The sequence below is a fragment of the Ruditapes philippinarum genome, unplaced genomic scaffold, assembly GCF_026571515.1.
Source record: "Ruditapes philippinarum isolate M1 unplaced genomic scaffold, ASM2657151v2 ctg1987_1_1_1_1, whole genome shotgun sequence".
Classification (NCBI taxonomy): Eukaryota; Metazoa; Mollusca; class Bivalvia; order Venerida; family Veneridae; genus Ruditapes; species Ruditapes philippinarum.
The window spans coordinates 107,508-122,607 of NW_026862637.1; the positions used below are offsets into that span (position 1 = coordinate 107,508).

Below are 15,100 nucleotides of genomic sequence, written 5' to 3' on the forward strand. Positions count from 1 at the left end.
AACTCTTAAACTTTGAGAGGTATCACCATGAAACTTTGTATGTAGATATATCTCATTGAGTAACTGTGCAGTGCACAAGAACCATAACTCTGCCTTGCCTAATGTTTGAATTATTGCCCTTTATTTTTACACTTTGAACTTTGTCCGGGACATAACTCTAAAACTGTAAGAGTTATCAACATGAAACTTTGCAGATAGATAGATCTCATTCAGTAGTTTGCAGTGCACAATAACCGTAACTCTGCAGTACCTATTTTTTTAATTATTGCCCTTTGATTATTTTTACACTTTGAACTTTGTCCAGGACATAACTCTAAAAGTATAAGAGATATCAACATGAAACGTTGTAGGTAGATAGATCTTATTGAGTAGATGTGCATTGTTAAAGAACCATTACTCTGTCTTGCCTAATTTTAGAGTTCTTGCCCTTTATTCATTTTGACAGCTTGAACTTGCGACATTACCTAAAATTATAAGAGATATCAACATGAAACTTTGTAGGTAGAAAGGTCTCATTGGGTAGAAGTGCAATGCCTTGCCTTATTTTGAAGTTATTGCCCTTTGTTTATTTTTACTTTTTGACTTTTGTCCGGGACATAAATCTAAAACTAGTAGACATCAACATGAAACTTTGTTGGTAGATAGATATCATTGGATAGAACTGCAATGCTAAAGAACCTAAACACAGCCTTATCTAATTTTTGAGATATTGCACTTTGTTCATTTTTACACTTTGAATTTTACCAGGGACATAACTCTGACAATAAGAGATATCATCATGAAACTTTATAGATAAATAGATCTCATTGAGTAAAAGTGCAGTGTAAAAAACATAACTCCGATTAGCATAAACTTTATATCCAGCTTCAAGTCTTATCAAATCTTCAGGGGGCGGGGCTTATTCACATGTCTTGGGGATCATGTATGTAGGTCATTTCTCCATCCTTATAACTCTTAAAACTGATTTTGACTGAATTACAGTCTTTATGAACATAAAATATTCGAAGGTATTCACTTAAAACTTCTCACATGTATGTGGGATCATGATTTACATATTACTCTTTCAACATTTGGTGTTATAGATAGTGCACATCTGAATCAGCGGAAATTCACATATATTTTTTAATGATGCTCAATTTTAAGATCCATTTGCCCCCCCCCCCCCCTTCTCCTGTGATCCAGCTAGCTTACGGAACGCCGGGGATTCTACTCAGATGCCCGATTGTGACTGAAATAATGTACGGGGGCCCACATTAGGTCTTCATCAACCAGTAAAGCTTTAAGTGGCCATATGACCTTTAGGCGATGTGAAATTTAAAAAAAAGAAGCTATTACAAACTAGGTATACGAAAAGACATTAGTTTGTGCGACGTTCAGTCAGTGTCCATGCAATGCCCATAAAAGTAACATGCCCATCCCCGTGTAAATGGTGAGTGCACAGGTAAATCTCAAAATAAATTTACACTTTATCATATTTTCGCAAAAATTTCATAATTTACTGTGCAAAAAAAAAATCAATAATCCACACGGCCCATCGAAATTTCTATAAGTATCGTTCGGAATGTATCGGAAACATTAAATTGTCAGTCTTTTTATAATTTAGGTAGTTATTTGTATTTTATTCTAAACAATTTTCATTATCAAATATTAGTCAATCAACATTATAATAGTCAATCTTTTGAAATGTACTAGTATTTCTATTAATAATTCAGCTGAATTTGACAGCGAAGTAACAACAACAATGAGCATAATGCCTGAAAAATGCTAATATTTCTTTTGCTATTGTCTTGCAATTTTTCGATTTTTTTTATTTATTGATTTTTTTTGTTTGTTTTTTTTTTTCTCTCAACGGAATGCAAAGAGGGTACCGACATGGATATACACCGTGATATTGTCTGATTTATTTATCTAGACAGAATGCGGGAATAAGCTATGCAAAACACGTGACCCGAAAATGTGTACCGCTACCTCTTCCAAATATAATATGGTTATACACATTTAGGCTATCGTGTGACGTCACGCAGTGTGTTGGGCGGAAAAAAATGGGCGGAGCACTAAGCCGGTTAGAGTGCATATTGGATGTTCTTCGTAAATAAGAAAGCTACAGTCGCTTCGCAAGCTCCGCTCCTTTTTAGCTTTCTTATTTACGAAGAACACCCAATATGCACTCTAACCTATACATAGATCTCATTGAGTAAAAGTGCAGTGTAAAAAACATAACTCCGATTAGCATAAACTTTATATCCAGCTTCAAGTCTTATCAAATCTTCAGGGGGCGGGGCTTATTCACATGTCTTGGGGATCATGTATGTAGGTCATTTCTCCATCCTTATAACTCTTAAAACTGATTTTGACTGAATTACAGTCTTTATGAACATAAAATATTCGAAGGTATTCACTTAAAACTTCTCACATGTATGTGGGATCATGATTTACATATTTACTCTTTCACATTTGGTGTTATAGATAGTGCACATCTGAATCAGCGGAAATTCACATATATTTTTTAATGATGCTCAATTTTAAGATCCATTTGCCCCCCCCCCCCCTTCTCCCTGTGATCCAGCTAGCTTACGGAACGCCGGGGATTCTACTCAGATGCCCGATTGTGACTGAAATAATGTACGGGGGCCCACATTAGGTCTTCATCAACCAGTAAAGCTTTAAAGTGGCCATATGACCTTTAGGCGATGTGAAATTTAAAAAAAAGAAGCTATTACAAACTAGGTATACGAAAAGACATTAGTTTGTGCGACGTTCAGTCAGTGTCCATGCAATGCCCATAAAAGTAACATGCCCATCCCCGTGTAAATGGTGAGTGCACAGGTAAATCTCAAAATAAATTTACACTTTATCATATTTTCGCAAAATTTCATAATTTACTGTGCAAAAAAAATCAATAATCCACACGGCCCATCGAAATTTCTATAAGTATCGTTCGGAATGTATCGGAAACATTAAATTGTCAGTCTTTTTATAATTTAGGTAGTTATTTGTATTTTATTCTAAACAATTTTCATTATCAAATATTAGTCAATCAACATTATAATAGTCAATCTTTTGAAATGTACTAGTATTTCTATTAATAATTCAGCTGAATTTGACAGCGAAGTAACAACAACAATGAGCATAATGCCTGAAAAATGCTAATATTTCTTTTGCTATTGTCTTGCAATTTTTTCGATTTTTTTTTATTTATTGATTTTTTTGTTTGTTTGTTTTTTCTCTCAACGGAATGAAGCGAGCTCATTAAAAATTATCACGAATTCATCATTTCATTCGCCGACTATTCGGTCAATATCTTTACAGTCGGGCGTAGTCTATGCCCCGTGTTCAGCTCATGATTATTAAGTAGATTTGTTTATATTAAAACAAAAATCGTAAAATATGGCAGAATTATACCCCATATAACATAAAAGAATAGTCGAGCGTACTCCTCCGCGTACAGCTATATTATATTGTTCGCTTAACACATTATGTCCCATAAATGCTGTTAATTTTATTTCTCAAAAGCTTTTTAATTTGGTGTCCTATTCGTTATGTACAGTCTAAAAAAAAAAGAGAAACAAGTTTAATGGATATTACCTGAACCATCGTTTGCTTCTGTTGCATTTCGGCAATTTAAAGTACAGTTATAGTTTTGTATTGAAATCAAAATACTACTTTGTTTACTGTTTGCTGCCTTCCTGACATATAATTTCATATTCAGCGCTACTTTATTTCAGTAAAAAGCATCTGACATGCTCTTAACCTTTGGTAAAAAATGAAATTTTATAGGTGCTCATGTCCATATATTAGAACCTAGAAAGGATAACATCCTGAAGTTATCGATTTAAACACTTGATATATACATGTATGCAGTTAGTTATATGGTAAAGTCTAATGGAAGGTTAAGAGGGACAGTGTTACTGTAAGAGATATGCATTACACAACCCAATCTTTATTATATGATAATTATAGACTATTTGAGATTTTTTTTTACTTTCATACTATATATTACAGTTTTTTTCTACAAGATTATGAATTCCATCCAAGTACCAATGTTAATAGGATGTTATATATATTTTTAATGGAAACTGGGAATTATTAATGTTATGTGCATACATGTATATCTTAGTATATGGATATAAATGTATTATAATTTCTGTATTTAAAGACTTGCAGTTATGATGGATGAGACCATTGTTAATGTTAATGTTAGGATTTCATATTTATTTAATAGAAACTGGGAATTATTTACGTTATGTGCATACATGTATATCTTAGTATATTGATATTGTAACTTTTCCTTTAAATTTTACAATTTATTAAGCACAGCAGAATAATGGTGAGAACAATCTCAGGGATGTGGTGAACTAAATATATGAGACATATAAAAGTACATAGAGACAAGATTTGAAGTAATGTCCGATTGTTAATATCAACAAATCGTATTTTAAAAAGCTAGTAAGGCTTAGAGGGGTATTAATTTACTTTAAAATAGTGCACAGTATAAAATGTTTAGCGATGAAAAAGGTGTCAACGTAAATCTGACAATAGTGGCTTTCTGCCATGCGTAACAACCTCTGATCATTTGCATTAACTGTAAGAGCCTAGACAATGTTTCTATGAATTTTACAATTTCTATGTTAATCGAACGAAAATATTTTTGTTTTACACCGGCGATGAGTTATATACAATGAAAATGTTGTTCAAATATTGCCCGAGGGAAGAAATCATCTTGTATCGCATGTCGTATTAATAAAAAAACTAATGTTAGGATATTGGTACAGTATTTATGGTTGCGATGATAATCTCAACAACTCACCGCCCCCAGCCCCCCTTTAAAATCTAATTAATTATTTTTATTGTTAGAAAAAGCACAAAAAACACTATAATCGGAAATCCGCCGTGTATCGTGGCACTGTTGACACCCGGGTCATCTGGAGGTTTACCTGAAATTATACAAGAATTCCTCTTTTTTGTATAAATAACAAAGTTTTCTTTTTAACTTCAGTGGTTGTTGTCAGAAAGGTATCAGCATGCATGACTACATCGTATAATAATGTTAACAACTGAATTGTGTACAGCAACTTGAAACTTCACGATGTATGGCTATAAATCATGAACATGCTAAAAATAACCATTTTATGTTCGGTTTAGACGCAGACAATTGGGAAACGATCTGTAAGTAGTTTAACATCACTAAGAAGGTATTGCATAATGATATTATACTTGAGCAACGACATAAACATATACAAATCCTACCTATTTTAAAACAGAAACAATAAAAAACAACAAACAAAAACTGTGTCCATAAGACACGGATGCCCCTGACATTTTTGCATCTTAATACCACCTTGACCTGGGTATTGCTTGAGATACACCCAGACATCTGCCAAATATTTTGATAATACAGCACGGTATTAAAAGTTATAAACCAAAAGTATAGTAGACAAACAGGCTTTGATCTTTGACCTCAAAGTCCAACACTGACCTTGAAGATCATGTCATGCATCGTCTGTCAGTGGCAAAAACAGTTATGCGGAATATTTCCCACAATTCATCAAGAAACGGCAAAGTGTTCCACTTTAAATAATCTTGATAACAATGATGCGCCAGGATACGACACTTTAGACATTATGTCAAATATACTTAGTCCACCCCTTGCCGTATAAGAAATTACAAGTACCAAAGCTCTTACAGCACTTCAGATTATATGCTCAAAACTCAGTTTTAACCTTGACCTTCAAGCATGTGATCTTAGTGCGCATGCAAATTGTCAACTAATGGTGGTCAGGTGAGCCCATTTCCTAATTACATCATGCATGCAGTAATCATGGCCCACACACGAAGAATATACTTTTTCGAACACTCACACGCACACAAGGACAAGCTAGGATCACACTATATGTCCCATAACAGGAGGCATAAAGAACACATACGCACACGCACGCACGCGCGCGCACACATACACACTGATACCTTACCATTATATAGAAAACTTCTGCATGTTGGAAATCCTGCAGGAGGGCTTGGTTTTGACTCCCCTTCATCAATAACCATTGCCATACCATTTGTATTGTGCAGGTCAATATGACAATGCAGAAACCACATTCCGGGATTATCCGATCTAAATCGAATAACAACGTAGCCACCTGCCGAAGAAGAACAAATGAAGCTTACGATACAGAGGTATATGTACTGTATAAATATGCTGACATGGCAAGAGAGTGCTATATGCCATCTAGATTTGCACGACATTTATGAGCCCTTTCACGACAAAACCAACATAATGGGTTTGCGACCAGCATGGATCCAGACCAGCCTGCGCATCCGCGCAGTTTGATCAGGATCCATGCTGTTCGATCACTATCAGTTTCGCTACTTCTTATAGGGTTTGTAAGCGAACAGCATGGATCCTGATCAGACTGCGCGGATGCGCAGTGGTCTGGTTGAGATATGCGTATTTTCCTTACGGTTTTTCTGCTAGTGGGATTGGTTTTTTAGACGCCGCTTGCATCTAGATACCTTTTTTATGAAAAAAATATGCAACTTTATTATTAAACAACGAGCACATACCAAGAACATTTAGAAAAAAATGATTTGTGCTTCGGATTTTCAACTGTAACAGAGAACGATGACTGTTCACATCATTTGGCGGCGTCTTTGATATGCAGCATCAACATTTAAAACTTGTTTAAACTTTGTAATGTTGTTAACAGATCTTGAAATTTCATAATCCGTCCTAATGTTGTATTGTATGTCTGCTCAAGAGCAAACTGTTATCTTAAGGCCTCAACAGACGGTAGGATTTTGAAGTACAACACCAATTAAAACCTTACAAGATGTACAAGCAAATCTTAATGTGTGAAGGCTACTATTTCTTAAATTCGTAAACCTCAAGTCTAGATGTAAGGGATAGGACATGTTCTACTTTGAAAATCTTGTCGTACAGATTTCTACAGACCTCCCACAATGACAAGTAACAGATTACCAAATTATCTTCTGATAATGGGTGTAATGAATGAAATTCCAGAACAATTAGGGCTAAAAGGTAAACATAGTAGTAAGAAGGGGTAAAAATGATGTTGAAACACTCTTCAGGAGACCCAAAGTTGTGGTATGTTTGAATCCCAAATTGTTCCGAAAATGATTATGTCACGGTATTGAACTGTTCTCTAATCAGTGACCTAGAGGTAGTTTGTAGGTGGCCGGATAGCTCAGTCAGTAGAACTGCAGTACGGTATTCCGAGGGTCCCAGGTTGAGTCTCGGTCAGGCTGCACATTAAAAAAATAAAATTTAACAATTTTTTTAAAAAAAAAAAATAGATGTATTTCAATCATTCATGGAGAAAAAAATTTAGTGAGTAAAGTATGTAAGGGCTCAATCAGGAGGGAACTTTTTTTAGGGAAACCTGAGATGATTCCTACAATGCAGAATTACCGTCTGAATGAAAATGTTGTATTGCTCTGAAAATAAAATTGTACATCTTATCGCTAACTAGTGTTGTACAACTAAATCCTACCGTCTGTTGAGGCCTTTAGGACTCTGGTTTGGGGATAACTGATGTTAGCATATCTTGGCATAAATAGAGAATATTGTGTGAGTGTAAGTTCAGTACTGAATATTAAGTTGATTAGAATAGTAACAAGCGAAACATTGGCGAGCATAGTATTAATTTATTGGGTGAGTTCGAGAAATTCAATAATGAATATGATGTTTTGGATTTTGAACTATGGGCTAAGTATTTTCGCGCCATTGTTATTTAAACGAAAATAATTCATTCATCTCCAGCTTTCCTGATTTAAGCAAATGAACAGTAAAATCTGTCTGTTATTAAAGATAGTATCAGTTAATCTAACAATTGAGTTTAAACATGCACACTATGTTTAATTAAATGAGTTATTCATTTGAGTCAACATTGACTCAAATCAAAATAAATCTGATAGTTTTTTTTGCGAACAGGCTAATGCTTACAAAAAGTAGGATTGCTATGTGCATAAAAAAAACCTGCACTCTACCTGTTGGAACGACAATTGTGTCTTTTTCCGGTGGTTTACTGCTCATATATGGAACTCTTCCACCTGCCCAACTACGGTTTGTCCATTCAGCAGAACTACAATAGTCGAATTCATCCGTGCAGTTTATGTCTTTAGAATTAGACATTAGATTTCCTGTACTGTGGTCGTATGTGCCAAAACCCATTTTCATTACATAAAATGAGTGTCCATGCAAGTGTACAGGGTGTGACCATCCAGATCCATTACCTAGGTTGAGTAACACAAACTGGACCAGCTTGTTGGACTTTAATTTCTGAATATATGTACATTGACAGATGCCATTGTCAATACAATCATCCGTACATGGAGAGGTCAACTCGTTTTCTTGTGTGAGGAGAGAAACGGTTGGCGGAACGAACTCTCGGCCATTAACCGAGCCTGGGGTGTTCTCTGGGGTCCCCGGAAAAGCAAAGTTAAAGAAGTACTCTTCATCGACGTTATCACCTAGCACTTCTTTGTAATTTTGGTTTGGATCAGTGTTGTTTACTTCGGCAAATGTGATGCAAACTCTATTATCATTTGGTGGGTAAAATTCATATGGACAGTTGAATGTACGGCATTTAGATGAAGATGTACATGTTTCTCTTCTACCATTTGGAGGGTTTGCAGGTGGTGTAGGTCCCGAGAAATCTTCAATTTCTAAAATCGCCTCAGCCGCGTGGTATTTTGAGTAACCGAGACTTTGATCGGTTTCTATTGTCTCGGCAATAAAAAGTATCTCTTTAGAAGTGACTTCACTCGCTGATGGAGCTTGCCAGAAAAAGTCGTACCGCTCGCCCGGTTGTACTATGATTGACTGTACTGCTATCCTGTCCACGTTGTATGCATCCGAGGTACGTAATGTTAGCCGATGACCATAAATATATACTCTCATTGGATAAAGGGTCATAGCTCCAATGATCCTAAACCTATACAAAGTTCCAGAACGTACTTTAAATCGTTCAAGTGGTGAACCGTTGTTAGTATTTGTTGTATTCCAAAATCTTCCTTTCCCATTAGCAAGGCCCGACTGAAACTCAAAACGGCTAAATTTACCTTTGTCAACTGAATATGTCGTATTGATTTTTTCGTTGGTTTTGAAATCAAACTGCTCTGTTATCATTCTTTGATACGCTACCTCAGGGTCCATCAGATGATTCCAGTCCTGTAAAGATATGATTATTTCGTTATCTTCAATGATAGGATTTTTTGTTGGGCGAACTATAACTGGTCCGTACAACCCCATACTCCTTTGATCCCCTATATGTGCATGGTACATTGCCGTTCCGGGGGGATATGCCTTGAATCTCTGAACAAAAGACTGCCCTGGCAATATTGGGCATTGTGTAACGAATGCGACACCATCCATCCAAGGTGAGTCTCGCTGGTGTAACCCATGAAAATGCATCGTGACGCTGTCAGTGTGAAGTTTGTTTATAAAGGTTATTTCTAAAGTTTGACTTTCCCATACTTCTATCCTAGGACCTGGAAACGATCCATTGATAGCTATTACAAGACGCGAAGTCTCCCCGTCAGCTGTGATAACTCGAGAAACTTGCTCGGGAGTTAATTGGGCATTTCCGTTTGCTTTTCCTCGCAGTCGCAAGACCCCGTTGTCCGGATATACTAGTTGTTTTTCTTTCTCAAGAATCATGGTGAGTTTATGTTCAATGACAAATGTACATGCACAAACTTTGTCTTCGAGTTTGCAAATGCAGTCGTTAGGATTTGCTATTGGTTGAACGGTGACCTCCCCTCGAATAATTGCTATCATCGCGGCAAACATTATCACAATCTTCGCCATCTGAAATAGAAAATGTGCAAAACAAAGATTTTCCTGTTATCAAAGAAAAGATAGCAGCGAAATTACTTTATCGTGTTTTTATACTTTGAAATATTATATCACCCATTTTTCATATTTTTGATAATGAAAAGGTAAACAGTCATACTTCACTCAAGGCCACAGTGTTATCCTTAGATTGAATAACATGTATTATCTTTGGATTGCATATTGAGGCAAAATAAATTCATGGTGATTTACCGCAGTGATATAAATAAAAGATCATTTTTCGACCAGAAGGTGTGCACAACCCGCTTCCTCCGAAAGCACCGAAAACTAAATCGAAAAGATAAATATTCAAAACTCGATTTAATTGAGTCTGTGTGTACGCGATAATGATATTAGCAAGATATCTCTTGCTTCCTGACACCAGCAGTATTCAACAACAAACATTGGAATCAATTTTGACCAGAAATATAACACATCTGCGATAACTAACAGAAACTTTTACAGCTGTAACGTAGCATTTAACAGCTGCTGTTTGAAAAAGAGAGAAACCATACAACAACAACAACTACAACGACAAAAGTAACATTTTTATTTGGTAAATGTTTGTCTTTTTCCAGCCTTTATTCGCTAAGACTGTATCCAGGTAATTATTAGCTGTAACTTCCTTGCCTTTCCATATCTAATATGACGTCTCACAGATTTTATCTTGTTTAACATCTCACAGATGTAATCTTTAATACAATATCTCAGATGTAATGAGCAACTTCTTACATCTGACATCATTTCTGTTGCTATGAACAGGATAGTGTCGTATCATATTGACATACTCTTGAAATTCTTATCTTTTGCTATTACGCTTTGTGAATTGCGTATTTTTTTTAATTTTCACCATTTTATGCTTCAAAATTTAATAATTCGAGAGGGATGATGCTGACAGGTTCTTGGCCTGTTATCTGAAGCACATTCCATGAAATACTATCTGAGCTGATAAATCCTCATTGAACTTTTGAGTATATATGCATACATACCTTAGTATTCAGCTTCTTCTTTCAGATTGTTACCTTATCAGCTATACTGTTACATCATTTTAACCACACACTATTTCATAATAAGAAAAGAAAACCAACTTACCTTATATTCTAATTTCAATGTTTTCATACTTTAATCCTGCGTATGACTTTATTATCGGGATAACCTTGTTGGACCCGGATGTTCAATTTTTTATCTTGACGTGTTTCAATTTACAGATATTTATGGTTGTAATCTAACTTGAAGCAAAACTGAAACTAGTATTTAATAAAATGGCGCGAATTTTTATAATGTTTAAACAATATTTATTTTCAATAAATTGATTACATAATGTATCATACAAAGAACAAATGAATAATTACAGAGAGATTTAACATTATACTACAATGTATACAGAAATTTATAAGTGTACTAAACATGTAATCTATCATAATTGAGGAGAAAGCTAAAAGTTTATGCTAAGCCTCGTTTCTGACCATCGTCCTGAGCTGCCATGATGGTGTAATAATCAATATGTAATAATATTTTTGAGAAAACTACAGAGAAAAAAGATATATAGATAAAAAATAAATTGTGAGTTGGTAAAGTGTAATTGAAATTTAAAAGTGTCAGGGGAGTATACAGTTTGGAAATTAATATTTAACAAAGTTATAAAAGGGTCTATGGTCAAGTCCATGTCCGAGTGGTGATTTTTGGCGTCCGCGCCGACGCGCGACGCCCCTTATGGAATGAAATCAGATTTTGTGAAAGGGCGACAGCAACTTCCCGAGCCTTTTAGTCGGTTATTATAAAAGCCGATCATTCCGATCGGTATGAGGGTGCTTGATTATTATTAATTGAAAATGAAATGTCGCGATAAGGACAATGAATAGCGAACTGGAGAATTTCGCAATGCAAACATTTTCAAATGAAGTAATCTTTTCCGTCTCTTCGGTTTTTTTTATTTGTTTGGGTCGTCAGACCAAACAAATAATGGTAGCGAAATTTCATATCCTAATGCTGTTAATTGCAAATGCGTAAAGTAGTCCACTTTTTTGAAGTGGTTACTTCCCTTTATATGCACACTAACGCCGAAAAATTCAGGGGAGATCAATGCGTAAAGATTGTAAAAATGACAGGCGCATTAATTTTCAAGCAAAGTAGTTCCCGAATGGTCGAAGATTTGTAATATTGTTTCATTCTTTATAGATATACATGCTTACAGTAAGCTCCATGATTATTTACATCTGTGTTTATCGTCGAAATAATAAGTTACAAACCCTAATTTAGAATAATATGGTTTTCTTCAGGCTTTTAACATATAACTTCACCGTGGCCGAGGGGTTTACATGCTCGCTTATGAATCGAGAGGTCTCGAGTTTAAATCCCAGTTGAGGCAACTCATTTTTTTAAAAAAAGAATTCAAGTCAAATAAACATTGAATTGACTATCAGTGTTGCAATAAGTCTTATAGCCAATTTACTACAGTTAAAAGACTGGAAAGCATTGGTGGCACTATACAAAAACAAATTGGTTTATGATCTCACAACCTTCACCTTTCTGATATTCTGAGACCCAAACAAATTCAGCGCCTTCTGTGCTTTGATTTTATTCTTTTCATTGGGTTATTGGCGACGCCGGTGAGCGACGTCGTCTCTTATGGAATGCTTTTTATTTTGGCATATGATAGGAGCTGTTATTATTAGCAGTTAATGTCATTTTGTGTTAATTAGTTTTATTTTGATTCGTAAAAATCAAGTAAACAAATCGTCGCTTGAAAAACGTTTTGTTCTAAGTGCCAATTTGTTGTTTTTGAGAAAAAAGCATTTAAAGATTTAGTATTGCATAACTTTTTTATTTATTGTCGGATTTTGAAAATTTAAAAACTACTTAACGTGGTGTCAGGAGAACAACTCAATATTGTGACAGATATGTGGATTTTAATATTTCCTTGCTTAAAAACTTAAAAAAACATTTGGAGATAGAACAGTCCTTGTAACTCTTTTTCAAAAATTGTTAAAATCAGAGTGTTCAATGTGACTTAGAACATTATGTCTTTTAAGTTGAATTGATTTATATCATATAAAACAGTATGTTTTATCTTTAAAAGGCTGCCAAAAACGCTCTCGGCTAATTAACCCTTGATTAGTTGACTTTGACACTACACTATTTTCTTAGACCATAATGTATCTAACTACATGAACTATGACATTCGAATCTTATGACATTTAAAAAAACAAATAATTTAAATAAATAAAGATAAAATACCCACATAAATTTTTGTAGACATTTTATCTTTTTAATATAACTTTGGCCAATTCAAAAGTGGTTTCAATATCTGGAAAAAGAAAGTTATAGCCGCAAACGGGAAAAGAAAAAACTTTCAAATTTTCTAGAATGCTGGGAAAAATCTTTTCAAGATTGTTTTTTTTATGAAAATTCGAAGATGGTCAAATTCAAATTCCTTCCAAAAGTATGAAAATAGTAGTTAATTATTTTTGTTATGCACTTTAACTTTCTGTGTGTTGGTAAGAAGTTTTATGATTGAAGGTATGTAAACAAATGTTTCTATAACTTAAATAGGCAATGAAAACATATCTGCTAGAAAGACCTTAAAGGTGGAGCAGGCATGACTTATATTTGAAAAATGTCATATTTAAAGATTGTTCGTGTACAAAAACATTACAAACATAATGCTATATAAATATTTATTTAGAAATTCAAAGTCAAATTACAAAATAAGCAAAATATACGTATAAGAATATTTTTCTTCCTGCTGTCTTTGGTATAAAATTTGTTTACTTTAAAGAAATCTATTAGTTATATAACATTAACGCATTCGAAAACATATATTATATGTAAACGTATAATATCTATAAATTTTCTTAAAGGCCTTTTTTTGCCCCAGAAATGCTTTTATCTTAATCTCTCAAAGCCTGATATTTGGAGTTATTTTATAGTTTCCAAAATATTCCACATTGGTCAGTAACCTAAACCATCTTATGCTTTTGTTTCATATTGGCAATGAGTACAGTCAATTTTTTAAACTCATATGTATCTGTTATAAAGATAAATAATTGGTTTCTGAGACAGAATGTACCTTACGTTAAAGAAACTTTATAACATATAACAAATTTTCTTTTTTACGAATTTGTTTGATGAAATTGTATGATCACAGTTGTTTCTATCCGAAAATACACATCTGAAATAACTTTCAAATCATGATCAGTTTTGCTTGTTGTTTAATCACATGCAGTAAATTTACAGGACCTAATACTAAAATGTCAATGATTGGGGGGAATAAATGAATACATAATATCGTTAAATACTTATATTTAGTATTAATACATGTATATTAAATAAACAACAAACCATCTAACTCAAAATGTTTCGTACAACATGGCGGGTGTCCTGCTATCACGTGATTTGATGCTATGTTTTGATACGATAATTTTGGATTTAGAACAGTATGTTGCATATATCCCACAGGTCACGTGACATTTATTGATGATATGATTAGTCCAGTAAGTTAGAACAGTCTATTTATCAAGACATAGTAAATTTGTGGAGATAGAACAGGATGGTTTCGTTGTAATTTATTTATGAAGCTCTGAAGCACTGATATAAAATGCCAAGGAGATAAAACAGTTCATTACGGACAAAATTGTGAATCTAACTTGTTTTTGGAAAATTTGGAGATAGAACATTACAGTTTTCAAGCGACGAAATATGTTGTTATATTTGTGTTTAATAACTTTATGTAAAAAGCATGTGCATTGTGATATCATTTTCACGAAATTGCAGGCTCAGTTTAACAGCTTGTCCCTTAGTTTTATTGACAATACTAAAGGTAGCACTCCACAGTTAATTTCAAGTTCCTGCCGTCAATGTCCTACAAGCAATACGTCTAATAATTCTGATACCAAACTACACAACCTGGAAAAAGAAAACACATTTTGTTGAGAACATATATGACATAAGATTGCAAATCTACAAAGAAATTATCCCATGTGCAATAGGCAGGCAGTAATAAAATTTGCAATTCATTCCGTTGAAGCCCAAAATCTACAGTGGCCCGAGACCCAAAACAACACATTTCGACCCTCTGGCAAAAAAAATCTGCAAATATACAGGCTAAAGGAACACCGTCTCTGCTTTAGCAACTCCCTATACATGCAAAATATCACAAAGAAACTAGTCCTCAACCTTGTAGATTTTTTGCTACTGCTAAAAGTTTGTACCCCCCTGTAAAATGACTTCTTTTTACCGTGCATGCTGTAT

General features: G+C 34.3%; 1 protein-coding gene across 2 annotated transcripts; it reads right to left on the reverse strand.

Moving 5' to 3' along the window:
• Positions 1–4,283: 4,283 nt before the first annotated feature.
• Positions 4,284–11,067, reverse strand: LOC132719673 (uncharacterized). 2 transcript variants are annotated; one of them, XM_060703483.1, is made up of 4 exons: positions 10,943–11,067; positions 8,005–9,826; positions 5,970–6,137; positions 4,284–4,934 (listed from the first exon to the last, which is right to left on the reverse strand). In XM_060703483.1, the coding sequence occupies exons 1-4, from the start codon at positions 10,967–10,969 to the stop codon at positions 4,831–4,833; spliced, it is 2,121 nt and encodes a 706-aa protein (XP_060559466.1). In that variant the 5' UTR covers positions 10,970–11,067; the 3' UTR covers positions 4,284–4,830. The 2 variants fall into 2 exon arrangements, with proteins under 2 accessions (XP_060559466.1, XP_060559467.1); XM_060703484.1 differs by having other exon boundaries at positions 10,840–10,977.
• Positions 11,068–15,100: the final 4,033 nt, after the last annotated feature.